The 13,077-nt window shown below is 44.6% G+C and overlaps 1 protein-coding gene across 3 annotated transcripts in view; it reads right to left on the reverse strand.

Moving 5' to 3' along the window:
• Nucleotides 1-13,077, reverse strand: part of dclk2a (doublecortin-like kinase 2a) — a 203,365-nt gene that overhangs the window by 19,909 nt on the left and 170,379 nt on the right. For all 3 annotated transcript variants that reach the window (XM_051928152.1, XM_051928153.1, XM_051928151.1), the window contains 3 exons: nt 12,157-12,253; nt 10,216-10,296; nt 2,404-2,517 (listed from right to left, as the gene is read on the reverse strand). In XM_051928152.1, the coding sequence (XP_051784112.1) occupies nt 2,404-2,517; nt 10,216-10,296; nt 12,157-12,253 (292 nt within the window). The remainder of the gene's footprint in view (nt 1-2,403; nt 2,518-10,215; nt 10,297-12,156; nt 12,254-13,077) is intronic.

Raw genomic sequence — 13,077 nt, forward strand, 5'->3', positions numbered from 1 at the left:
GACTTCAAACCCTGAGGTTGTAGGTTCAAATCCCACTACTGCCACCATGTGGCACTGAGCAAGTCACTTGAGCTGGCTGTGCTCCAATTAGAAAACCAAAAACAAATTTCACCAATTTTATCTCAAATGTTGTAAGTCACCTTGGATAATGGCGTCGGCCAAATAAGTAAATGTAAATCTCAGACTGTAGTGTCACCGGGTGGCACAGTCTGTGTGACTGTGTGGTGCCTCCTGACTCTCATTTAGGCAGAGACCCTCCTGGAGACTGTTGTTCATGCTATGGCTGAATGTATAAGACTCTTTACAGTCTTACTTTATAAGGAATTAGAAGTCCAATGTGGAAAAACACACTGACCTGGTGGCCTTCTACTTGAACTGTTGGGCATGAGCCTGCTAAATCTGTAACTGTTAGATACAAGCAAGCTGGCACCGTAAGGCCTTGTTTATACTTACTGCGTGAAGCTGGCACACCGACCACAACGCAAAGCACGTGTACGTACGCTGTCGGTGATTGGAACGCATTTACACTTGGGGAGGCCTGTTTGATCCGTGCGTCTGTGACACTGTGTACTGAGTGTACCCAAACTCTACGCGTGGCCAAGCAGTTACAGTAATTTTTTTTTCTTGTCCCACTGTAAGGAGTATGGAAATTAAGCCCAGTGCTTACCATCAGATGTCCACACAAGGTGTTGCTGGGATTTTGTCCACATTGGGGTCGGCTCCTTTTGCAAGATTTCTTGGAGCTTTTATGTGTTGGGTTTTAGCAACAGGCCATTTCCCCTTCAGGGATGTAATTAGATTTGTTCAGTTTCTGGGTAGTCTGTGGGGGGAAATAGCACTCTCTATCTCTATAATGGACCAAGAGCTGTCCAGCAGGGGTTGGTTTACCTGGCGTGGTAGTTAAGTAGCAGTGAGGTTGGAATGGAGGGAAGGCAGAAGAGAGGCTGGGGGCCCCATGGCTGGCTGGAGTTCTAGAATACTCCTGTTTAGCCAGTGGAAGCTCCTGACGTTCGGAGTGTTGAGGAGATTTGCCATGTTCAGTGGGCTCATATAGCACAGTTATTCTGGATGTTGCTTATAAGGCCCTGGATGCCGTTTATTTTTGTTTTTTTAGGGTAACACTCTTATTATTTTCATTTGGGATTTCACAGAGTGCTTTTCCCTTTCTTGTTAATAGTGCCGGTGGGGTATTTACATTATTGGGATTATTTTGGTTTTTCTTCATTTTCAGTCCCAGTTGCTCCCCATCTACTAGCAGGACACCTGGGCGGCCTGTGACAGCGCTGATATTCTCCTAGTCAGTAGATAACAGGGGTCCGTCGATGTCTCCTACCCTATCATTTCACAGCATGGGAAGACGTCAACGGTAGTGGGCATGTCGCACAGATCGGGTGGTGCCAGTGCCTGCTATTACAGTCTTTATGAAATAAGGAAGAGGACCCGAAGTGGTGTAGGGAGGGTGAGTGTGATACGCTCAGGAGTAGGCGGCCTGCATGATGAAGAGGCGCACTTCAAATATTTTTGCACGTCTTCCTTGTGCATTTGATGGCCTGTTGCATCATGTTCAGCCCTTTGTTTGTCATTCTGGCACCCACTGATCATATCTGTCACCAGCCTCTCCTCACAATGTGCCATTTTGGATAATCGGTGCCACGTATGCAGCACGGTGCAGTCGAGGAAATAATTCCATGCACATGAAGTGGCACGTCTCCGCGTCGGACATTATTTATTGAACCCTCAAGTATAACCCGGGCTTATGCCACCTCACCCCACTTCAACCCCTCACGTTGGTCTGGCCGTACCCAGCAGATTGTAGTGACGGAGCAGAACTTCTAGACATTTCTAATCACACAAACTATACACACACGCCGACTGCGACAATCCTTTAACTTGTCATGTGTTTGGTTAGTGTAGCTCTTTTTCTGCTGTACGTTACTATTAAACGCTGGCTTGATGTACGCAGAGCAGACGTGTGTCAAGTGTAAAGCTGCGTTTAATGTTCCACCAAATTGCAATGCTGCTCAGACACAATGACACGTCTCCCCCCGCCCTTTTTTGTTTCTAAATCCCACCATCCTTTCTTCCCAAAAGGCTCGATGTGGGAGTCACTATAAGATCTGCTCTTAATTCATAAAGTCGCGGCCCACCGTCTGAACTGTTCTGTGTCTTCTGTGGCTACTCCTGCTCGTTCACGCCCTTTACATTTCCCAATACTGCAACCTGTTGGAGCTCAAACTGCCGGCCCACCGGAACGCCAGGCCACTGATGGGTCAGTGTGGCCACCACTCCTCTCTTTACTGCTGTCGTCCTTGCTGAGCTCCTTCACGTGTCCCAGCAGGCCTTTCTTGACCCACATGTTTCTACCCACCCACCCTCAGAACCCAAGACCGACCCCGTGCTTACCATGATGACAGAGACGCCGGCTGTTGTGTTATTCTGCTTTGGCGCTGAATTAAAGTGCTTCTTTAATTTACCTGTAACATCCACATGCACGTTGTTTTCCATGGCAGCGTCATCCTGTGAAAACACAAAGCAGCCCCCTTAATAATCGAGGAAAGAGACAGCAGCAAAATGAAAAAAGGGGTCTCTGTGTCCTCAGCCTATCCCAAGTGCCAGCCTTGGATGCAGTCCTGCAGTCCGCTCGAGTGGATCTCTGGGTGTAGGCAGCCATGGAGGTGAAGAGACATTCTGTGTGGTCTGTGCATTAACTGGGCTGACCTCGCCAAGAGCAGGGGGTCTTAGACATAATCGGCAACTGATTTTTAGCACAGTATGTTAAAGCGCCAACGCGGGGGTAAGCCTGTCTGGTTTTAGTATTTCATAATAATCAGGAAAGAATTGAGGGTGTAGAGATGATTGGACTACTCAGGTCACATACAGTGGGGCAAAAAAGTATTTAGTCAGCCACAAATTGTGCAAGTTCTCCCACTTAAAAAGATGAGAGAGGCCTGTAATTTTCATCATAGGTACACCTCAGCTATGGGAGACAAAATGAGAAAAATCCAGAAAATCACATTGTCTGATTTTTGAAGAATTTATTTGCAAATTATGGTGGAAAAAAAGTATTTGGTCAATAACGAAAGTTCATCTCAATACTTTGTTATATACCCTTTGTTGGCAATGACAGAGGTCAAACGTTTTCTGTAAGTCTTCACAAGGTTTTCACACACTTGCTGGTATTTTGGCCCATTCCTCCATGCAGATCTCCTCTAGAGCAGTGATGTTTTGGGGATGTCGCTGGGCAGCACGGACTTTCAACTCCCTCCAAAGATTTTCTATGGGGTTGAGATCTGGAGACTGGCTAGGCCACTCCAGGACCTTGAAATGCTTCTTACGAAGCCACTCCTTCGTTACCCGGGCGGTGTGTTTGGGATCATTGTCATGCTGAAAGACCCAGCCACGTTTCATCTTCAGTGCCCTTGCTGATGGAAGGAGGTTTTCACTCAATATCTGACCATACATGGCCCCATTCATTCTTTCCTTTACACGGATCAGTCGTCCTGGTCCCTTTGCACAAAAACAGCCCCAAAGCATGATGTTTCCACCCCCATGCTTTACAGTAGGTATGGTGTTCTTTGGATGCAACTCAGCATTCTTTCTCCTCCAAACATGACGAGTAGAGTTTTTTCCAAAAAGTTCTATTTTGGTTTCATCTGACCATATGACATTCTCCCAATCCTCTTCTGGATCATCCAAATGCTCTCTAGCAAACTTCAGACGGGCCTGCACATGTACTGGCACTGCAGGATTTCAGTCCCTGGCAGCGTAGTGTGTTACTGATGGTAGCCTTTGTTACTTTGGTCCCAGCTCTCTGCAGGTCACTCACTAGGTCCCCCCGTGTGCTTCTGGGATTTTTGCTCACCGTTCTTGTGATTATTTTGACCCCACGGGGTGAGATCTTGCATGGAGCCCCAGATCGAGGGAGATTATCAGTGGTCTTGTATGTCTTCCATTTTCTAATAATTGCTCCCACAGTTGATTTCTTCACACCAAGCTGCTTACCTGTTGCAGATTCAGTCTTCCCAGCCTGGTGCAGGTCTACAATTTTGTTTCTGGTGTCCTTTGACAGCTCTTTGGTCTTGGCCATAGTGGAGTTTGGAGTGTGACTGTCTGAGGTTGTGGACAGGTGTCTTTTATATTGATGACGAGTTCAAACAGGTGCCATTAACACTAGAATTACCAGAGCCTACGAAAAAACTCGTATATCCGGCCCACCTTAAATCGCTTCTTAAAACCTTTCTCACCTCTCCGCCAGCGTCTTTTGTCATCTAAATGTACTGATAAAGACAAGCTGCCAGCAGCCGGCTATTCCATCCCTCCAACGACTTAGAACGTAAACAGGCTTTTCCCAGCTCTTGCCTTGATTGATTACCTGGGAGTGAAGTGGAGTTTTAGAGTAGAAATAATAAGATTGTTATTTGAAACACACGCATTTCATATGTGTTGCATTTCTACAGTAATCTGTGTAAACACATTGTTAAAACAGAAACGTGTTATATATTCTAGTAGCAATTGACAAAATGTAGGCATAAACTATATAATGTATGAAGCCTGAAGTCCAAATATCAAAGAAACACTTTCACAAAAGGTACAAAAAAAAGCCACCGCCAAAAAACGCGCCTTAGTGTGAGACATTGACATGACTTAACTATCACCGCTTCCGTGGTGCAACAGTATCAGTCGCTGACTGGGATTCAGAAGGTCATGAGTTCGATCCTGCACAACTCCCATTTAAGAAGTGTTCTTATTTTCACTATTTTAGAATAAAAAGATACATTTGATTTCAGTCTGTAACAGCTGGTGTAATTTATGATATTTGTAAAGGTTAGCTTTATTTTTTTAAAATTCACTTTTCATTGTCTCAGTCGCGTTCAGGATCCATCCCTACCGCCCCCCACCTGACACTGCTGTTTTTACATAAAGACGCGCTAAAGCTCTGCAGTGTACTTGTGACTGCATTGCTGTACCAATGCTTGCGAACTGAAGTGTCTGCATGCACTTTTCGTGGCATTATACGTGTATTTTTTGAGCATGCCCATGTAGCTCAAACACAGGAACATATGTTGATGTAAAAGTGTAACAAAACAAGTGCACTTTTATTCAAGACTATAACCGAAGAAAAAAGAAAGCAAGTTACAGCAGGCGGTTGATATGACAGCTTGCATGGTGGAATGCTAAGAACTGCTGATTTCCATTCTGTGCTATATAACAACATTTGAATCTGATGATTGCATATAGCGCTGTCTTGATTTAGTGTACGCAAGAACATGCAGGTGGCCAGTTGCTGAGTGCTACAACGCACATTTTAAAAAAAGAAAGAGACAAATATATGTGACGTTTTGAAGAAATCATTTTATGACGCGAATAGTACCAATCAGAAAACATCATCGAAGTAATGCAATATTATTTGAAAACGAACAGCGTCAGGTTGGGTGTGAAGTTATACTGGCGCTGTTTGAGTCAGATCAGAAGCTGAATAAGCTGAACAAGCTCATGTTCTGACTCTAAGTAAAAAAGCATGAATTAATTTATGTGAAAACAGTAGTATCAGATGGGGAGTGTCTGATGATTGCATATAGCGCTGAAGTTACTGCTCTTTACTATGCTTTCCTCTGCATGTCCTGGAGTACAAAAGAAACAGCATACGGCAACACGTGGGGACTGGCAATACTGGGGGAAAAAAACACGCGGTCGTATGTATCGTGATACACTGCAGAACTATAGCGCGTCTTTATGTAAAAACAGCAGTGTCAGGTGGGGGGCGGTAGGGATGGATCCTGAACGCGACTGAGACAATGAAAAGTGAATTTTAAAAAACTAAAGCTAACCTTTACAAATATCATAAATTACACCAGCTGTTACAGACTGAAATCAAATGTATCTTTTTATTCTAAAATAGTGAAAATAAGAACACTTCTTAAATGGGAGTTGTGCAGGATCGAACTCATGACCTTCTGAATCCCAGTCAGCAACTGATACTGTTACACCACGGATGCAGTGATAATTAATTCATATCAATGTCTCACACTAAGGCGCGTTTTTTGGCGGTGGCTTTTTTTTCTACCTTTTGTGAAAGTGTTTCTTTGATATTTGGACTTCAGGCTTCATACATTACATAGTTTATGCCTACATTTTGTCAATTGCTACTAGAATATATAACACGTTTCTGTTTTAACAATGTGTTTACACAGATTACTGCAGAAATGCAACACATATGAAATGCGTGTGTTTCAAATAACAATCTTATTATTTCTACTCTAAAACTCCACTTCACTCCCAGGTAATCAATCAAGGCAAGAGCTGGGAAAAGCCTGTTTACGTTCTAAGTCGTTGGAGGGATGGAATAGCCGGCTGCTGGCAGCTTGTCTTTATCAGTACATTTAGATGACAAAAGACGCTGGCAGAGAGGTGAGAAAGGTTTTAAGAAGCGATTTAAGGTGGGCCGGATATACGAGTTTTTTCGTAGGCTCTGGTAATTCTAGTGTTAATACAGGTAACAAGTGGAGGACAGAGGAGCCTCTTACAGAAGAAGTTACAGGTCTGTGAGAGCCAGAAATCTTGCTTGTTTGTAGGTGACCAAATACTTATTTTCCACCATAATTTGCAAATAAATTCTTCAAAAAATCAGACAATGTGAATTTCTGGATTTTTCTCATCTTGTCTCTCCTAGTTGAGGTATACCTATGATGAAAATTGCAGGCCTCTCTCATCTTTTTAAGTGGGAGAACTTGCACAATTGCTGGCTGATTAAATACTTTTTTGCCCCACTGTAACCAGTTCTCAGGGTTTTGGAAGAGTGCGGATGCTAAGAGTAAAACTTTGGTGGAGTAGATGGGGAAAACTCTAAGGAGGAAGACCGGGATAAACTTTTAAGTGCGGAGAGAGAGTCAAGGAGCAGTGGAACAGGTTTAATAATGTTTTATACGTAATGCAGGGCTAATTTGGAATTAGTAGGAAAACAAAAGAAACTCCTCAGTGGTGAGTTGAAGAAGAAGCTGCAAAGGAAAAAACAGCTGAATAAGGTGTATTCTGTCCCCGAACGCCATCTTAGCGAGGCTTCTCTCCCAAGACCCAGTCCGTACGGAGTGTGCGTCGCCCCACTGGTTGTAGTGAATGTGGACAGATAGTTTTACTCACCAAGAAATTCAAGGCTGAGAATCTGTATACTTTAATATAGATTTCTGGCAAGAAGTCATACAAGTATTAGGACGTGAAAACCATTGACAACTCAAAGGTAAAAGGACGATAATTTCCTTAACCTAAAATACAACATGGCGGAAGGTAAAGTAAAGACTAAAGCAGCGCCAATAGCAAAAATGGAGCTAGGGACATACCAATATGTATTAATTAAATAGGGGGTGGAGGTAGGAATGTACCAAACAGTCTAATAACAATAGTAACACAGCCTGCAGTAGCAGCACAAGGCGTACAAGACTAATAACTGCAGTGTGAATCATAGGGTGTATGCGAACGTGAGGGCAACCATTAATATCAAGGATATCAGGGAGGCTAAAAGACGGTTGGAGAGGAACAGAACAGATAAGGCGAAAGACGACCCGAAGAGATTCTTTTAGTATTTTAGTAGTAAAAGAACAGTCAAGGAGGAGGTGAAGTGCATCAGAAATAGTAAAGGGGAATTAAAAGATACAAACAGTGAAAAAACGGATGCCCTAAACTCACATTTTTCTGAGGTCTTCATGTGTGAGGAAGTGGATAACCTCAGACGGTAACAGGGACTACTAAGGAGGTACTGAGGGATTTGGAAATTGTAGAGAGAGAAGAGGTGCTGAGATTAAATAAGCTGAAATCAAACAAATCACCAGGATCACCAGATAATATTTAACCTTGAGTTCTTAAGGAAGCTAGCGAGTACAAATATGAACCCCTGACACACATTTATAGGAAGTCACTGCACACTGGAGAATCTTTGAAGGACTGGAAAATGGCAAATATGATCCTGTTTTATAAAATGGGTGACAAGGCAGATCCAAATAACTGTAGGCCAGTAAGCTTAACATGCACCGCAGGAAAATCAATGGAAGGAAATAGTAAGGATAAGACTGAGCAACACCTGGCAAGGACAGGAGTGTCAGTGAACAGTCAGCATGGGGTCAGAAGAGGGAGGTCGTGTTGTACTAACAGGCTGGAATTCTATGAGGAGGCAACAAAAGGATACGATCAGAATGGAGCAGATGACATTATTTATCTGGACTTTCAGAAAGCATTTGATGAGGTGCCACATGAGAGGTGGGCATCAAACTAAAAGAAGTGTCAGTTCAGGGTGTGGTGTGTAGGTGGGTGCAGAATTGGCTCAGACACAGGAAGCAGAGGGTGATGGTGTGAGGAACCTCATCAGAACTGGGTGATGTTAAGAGTGGTGACCAGCAGGGGTCAGTGTGGGGGTCACTGCTATTTTTAATATGTAGAAATGATTTAGATAGGAATATAAATAACACGCTGGTTAGGCGTACAGATGATACCAAGATAATGGGATCCGTTATATCATCACAGAAGGACTTGGATAGCAGACAGGCTTGGGCAGATTTGTGGCAGATGAAGTTTAATGTCAGTAAATGTAAAGAATTACACATAGGAAGTAAAACTGTGAGGTCTGAATACACAATGGGCGGTGAGAAAATCGAGAGTCCACCTTATGAGAAGGAGTTAGGAGTCGTAGTGGACTTTAAGCTATCAACTGGCAGACAAGCCATTAAGAAGGCTAACAGGTTATATAGCGCCTTGATGTGTGGAGTACAAGTCACAGGAGGTTCTGCTCAAGCTTTATAACTCACTGGTGAGGCCTCATCTGAAGTCCTGGGTGCAGTTTTGGTCTCCAGGCTACAAAACGGACATAACAGCACTAGAGAAGGTCCAGAGAAAAGCAACTCGGCTGATTCAGGGCTACAGGGGATGAGTTATGAGGAAAGATTAAAAAAGCTGAGTCTTTACAGTTTAAGCAAAAGATATAAAGTAATACAAATAGGAAGTAAAAATGTCAGGTTTGAATACACAATGGGAGGTCTGAAAATCGAAAGTCCACCTCATGAGAAAGAGTTAGGAGTCGTGGTGGACTCTAAATTATTGACTGCCAGACAAGCTTTTAAGAAGGCTAACAGAATGTCAGTTATATAGCACCTTGATGTGTGGAGTACAAGTCACAGGAGGTTCTGCTCAAGCTTTATAACACACTGGTGAGGCCTCATCTGGAGTCCTGGGTGCAGTTTTGGTCTCCATAAAGACATAACAGCACTAGAGAAGGTCCAGAGAAGAGCCACTCAGCTGATTCCGGGCTACAGGGAATGAGTTATGAGGAAAAATTAAAAGAGCTGAGCCTTCACGGTTTAAACACAAGGAGATTAAGAGGAGACCTGACTGAAGTGTTTAAAATTATGAAGGGTGTTAGTCCAGTGGAACGAGATGGTGACTTTAAAATGAGTTTATCCAGAATATGGGGACACAGTTGGAAACTTGTGAAGGGGAAATTTCACACAAATATTAGGAAGTTTTTCTTCCCACAGAGAGCCACAGACACATGGAGTATGTGGCCAAGTGGTGTGACGGACAGGAGGACTTTAGGGGCCTTCAGAACTCGACTTGATGTTATTTTGGAGGAATTAAGTGGACAGAACTGGCGAGCTTGTTGGGCTGAAGGGCCTGTTCTCGTCCATATTGTTCTAATTCATTCAACCTTTTTATGAAATATTATAGAATTATGCAGTGGATTCAGAAAGTATGCAGACTCCTTCACTTTCCACACTCTTTTGTTGTGCAGATATTTAATTTTAAATGGATACATTTGCCATTTTTGCCCAGCAATCTACACTCAGTATCCCAAATCGGGTAGTGACATCCCCATCCAACATGGCTTCTATAATGCTGTAATGTCATGCTGGCCTTGCAAAGCATCATGGGGCGCTAGGAAAAAAGAAAAAGTTTGCTTAAGCCTGCTGCACAGTAAATTTTCAGGAAACAAATTCTGTGAACAGGGTCACCAGTGAACCCAGCAAATTCGCTGCCGAACAACCGCTTTGGTGAATTATCACCGATCAACGCCAGTCTGGAGTTCTGCCCAGTAATAATAACTCATTCATTGGCTACCATCTGCCTCACGTGATACCAATGTGGTCTGAGAGACGTGAACAATCAACGCTTAAAAGTCAAAGACAGGATTGTGAAGATATTCTCTTAGGCAGCAGTGAACGGCTGAGCACTTACCGCCACCCAGGGATGAGCCAGCACCTGCTCCGCCGTGTACCGCGACTCCACGTTGACCTGCAGCATCTGTCCAATCAGCTCCTGTAAACACACACACACACACATATATCATGGAACGATCACAGGCGAGGCGTATGGCGTCCAGGGCCGTCTTAACAGCATTACAGACCCCCGGGCAAAGCAGCGCACTGGGACCCCAACCCACACAACCACTCAGCAAGTCACAGCACACATAGATTAGCAACTGCCCAGCGTGCCCATCTGTTAAGACAGCCCTGACGGTGTCACGTCTCAGCCTGCGGTTCAAATACGGTATGTGTTTTGTGTCACTTTTGTTCATTTATGGTTTATGGTGATTATGTTAATGTTACTTTTGTGGATTATGAGAATTATTCTTTGTGCTTGTTGTGTTAATGTACAGTAGGTAAGCTGCCTAGGTTGTGTTCCATGTTCACTGCCAGGGACTGCCCTTTGCCTTATACAGTAAATCCGGAGGGTCTCCCACCGTTCCCGGGGGTTCATTTTAAATGTGTCTGGCAATGGAGGGTTTACTTGTTTGTTTTATTGGACTTCTAGATTTCCGACCCCCTTCTCTGTATTTCGCCGATTCTTTGAATATCTGAGTACGCCTTTGGTGCCTCTTATGGAACTTCATTCTTGATTCAGCCAGTTGTGTGAAGTTCAAATCCTTTTATTCATAAAGACTTCTGCGCCTGCTCCATTACTACCTGGGCTTTTGACGGTGATGTCTCTGCCCTTCTTTGGATGCCACTGCGTCCGGACCCCTTCTCTCCTCAGCTCCCGTAGCTTCTCCCACTGTCGCCAGCTCTGCTCTTCCACCCTGGTGAAGACCAACTGTGTAGCCGACTCTCGGGTGGTCCTCCAGCCCTCCGTGCTGTTCAACGGTCTGCTGTTGACCCACTCATCCTCCACCACCCACCTTTCCCCTGATCCTGTTGCTTCTGTCCTTTCTGTTCTCCGTGTCCCCCTCTGCACGGACCCCACTCCTTTTTTTTATGCACTGCATCGTCCTCAGCCGGTGCCTGCATGATTGCTGCGCTGCTTTTGACTGACAATCCCTCACGAGCGTCAAAACATGGGGCGTGTCGCCAATAAAATGGATTAAATAATTAAAACTAATTCACATCCCACTCCTCCTCACAACATGGGCAAAGGGGGCAAAGTCACCCTAATGGGTCAGCACGGGTTCAAAACCCATTTGATACTCTGTGTCGTCATTTTTGTGCTTACTTACCACAACGTTTGCCTCCTTGGTATTTGTCTGGCTATGGTGGGCCCCTCCTATCACAAATTTAATGAAGTGAAGGGTAATTAGTTCCAGAATGTGGCACCAGAAGACCCCAGAGGGAGTTCTAAACGGGTATCTCTGGAGGAAACGGAAGGTCACCTCTGTCCCTGGAAGTCACCTTAGTGTGGAGCTTAAAGCCACCACCATATTAAGTTGGAAGGAGAGAGGGGCAAATGTTCAGCTGCCAAGCAAAAGAGAGGCCAACATCTGAGGGGAATGGAATGGTCTGTGGTGGGCAAATGGGCACGCCACCCCAGTGGGTAGGCACGGGTTCAAGACCTGTTTGGAGCTTTATGGTTCATCAGAGTAAAAAAATATATATATTTTTGTGACTCTAATCGCAACAGTACATTTTTCTGGGTATGGGGGGCAACCATGTGGGTCCCTCCTGTCACAAATCATAAATGCATCTTTTCATGAAATGTGATTTAAGTACCCAAACCTTCTGGTCAGGCACAGTTTGCATTGCATACCAGTGGAGGGCCGTGTCACCAATGACACGATAAGACCCCTGAATGGAGCTAAAAGCTTATAAATGTTTCCACATTTAGGGTCTTCTTTTCACCCCCTCGGCCGAGTCTGACCACAGGGTACACATGCTGTGATGTCTGACAGTTTGGAGGTGCACTTACTTTGGCTGAATCAGTGATGCTGTCCCAGTATGGCGATGGAAACTCCAGATGTCCCACCAGTATCTGGTCAAAGAGGTCCTCCTGGAGATTGTTCTCACTGTATTGAGAAAGCAGATGTTATGACGTCCAACTTGAATTCCTCTGCAGCTCCTGTCCCTCTCTATAGGGGTGATATGGTTGTTTTGAGACCCAAGCAATTCAAGTATGTGGTTTGATTTTTGTCTAAAACCTGTGTTGAGAATGTCGACTTCATTCGATTTTGTCTCAACGCCATTTTTGTTTCCCATTTTCATGTTCTTTCATTATAATAAACTTTTCTGCCCACAATGTCGCCGCTATCTAAACGGTTTTGAATTTCCACAACATCTCGGGTCACGAGGCTCTACTTTATGAGTAATCATGTGATATACAGTGTAATGGAACTGAGGGCATCAGCGAGCCCCAACACGATCACACCAGCACAGTCCCGGGTTCAAATGAAGGATGGTTTCCATTAACCGATACCTCCAGATGTAACAAAGCACAGATTTACTTTCCCTCTTCTTCTTCTCACCGCCCTCCTCCAGTCGAGTGTTGCTCCACGTCCTCCCAGCACCGACTCACCTGGATAAGGGAGTGCGGTCCCCTTTATTAAGGAACAGGAGTGGGCCACTGCCCAATGGAAGTACTTCCGGGTCATATGGAAATCTCATAAATTGGGGAGCACATCTCCCAACAGCACCCATGGTCCTCAGCAGGGCTCTGTTGATGGGCTACATCTCCCAGCATTTCCTGCTGGTACCTAAACAGTCGCCTACACGAAGGGCAAGCACATCCCCTGCAGCATCTTTCACAACTGATGAGCTGTCTGGCCATCTCTCCTGGGTCTGGCTCCTTCCTTTCCCCTAGCTGGGATGTCTTTCTGCCTGTTTGAAGCCCCTC

This window comes from Erpetoichthys calabaricus, chromosome 5 (genome assembly GCF_900747795.2).
Source record: "Erpetoichthys calabaricus chromosome 5, fErpCal1.3, whole genome shotgun sequence".
Taxonomy (NCBI): Eukaryota; Metazoa; Chordata; class Cladistia; order Polypteriformes; family Polypteridae; genus Erpetoichthys; species Erpetoichthys calabaricus.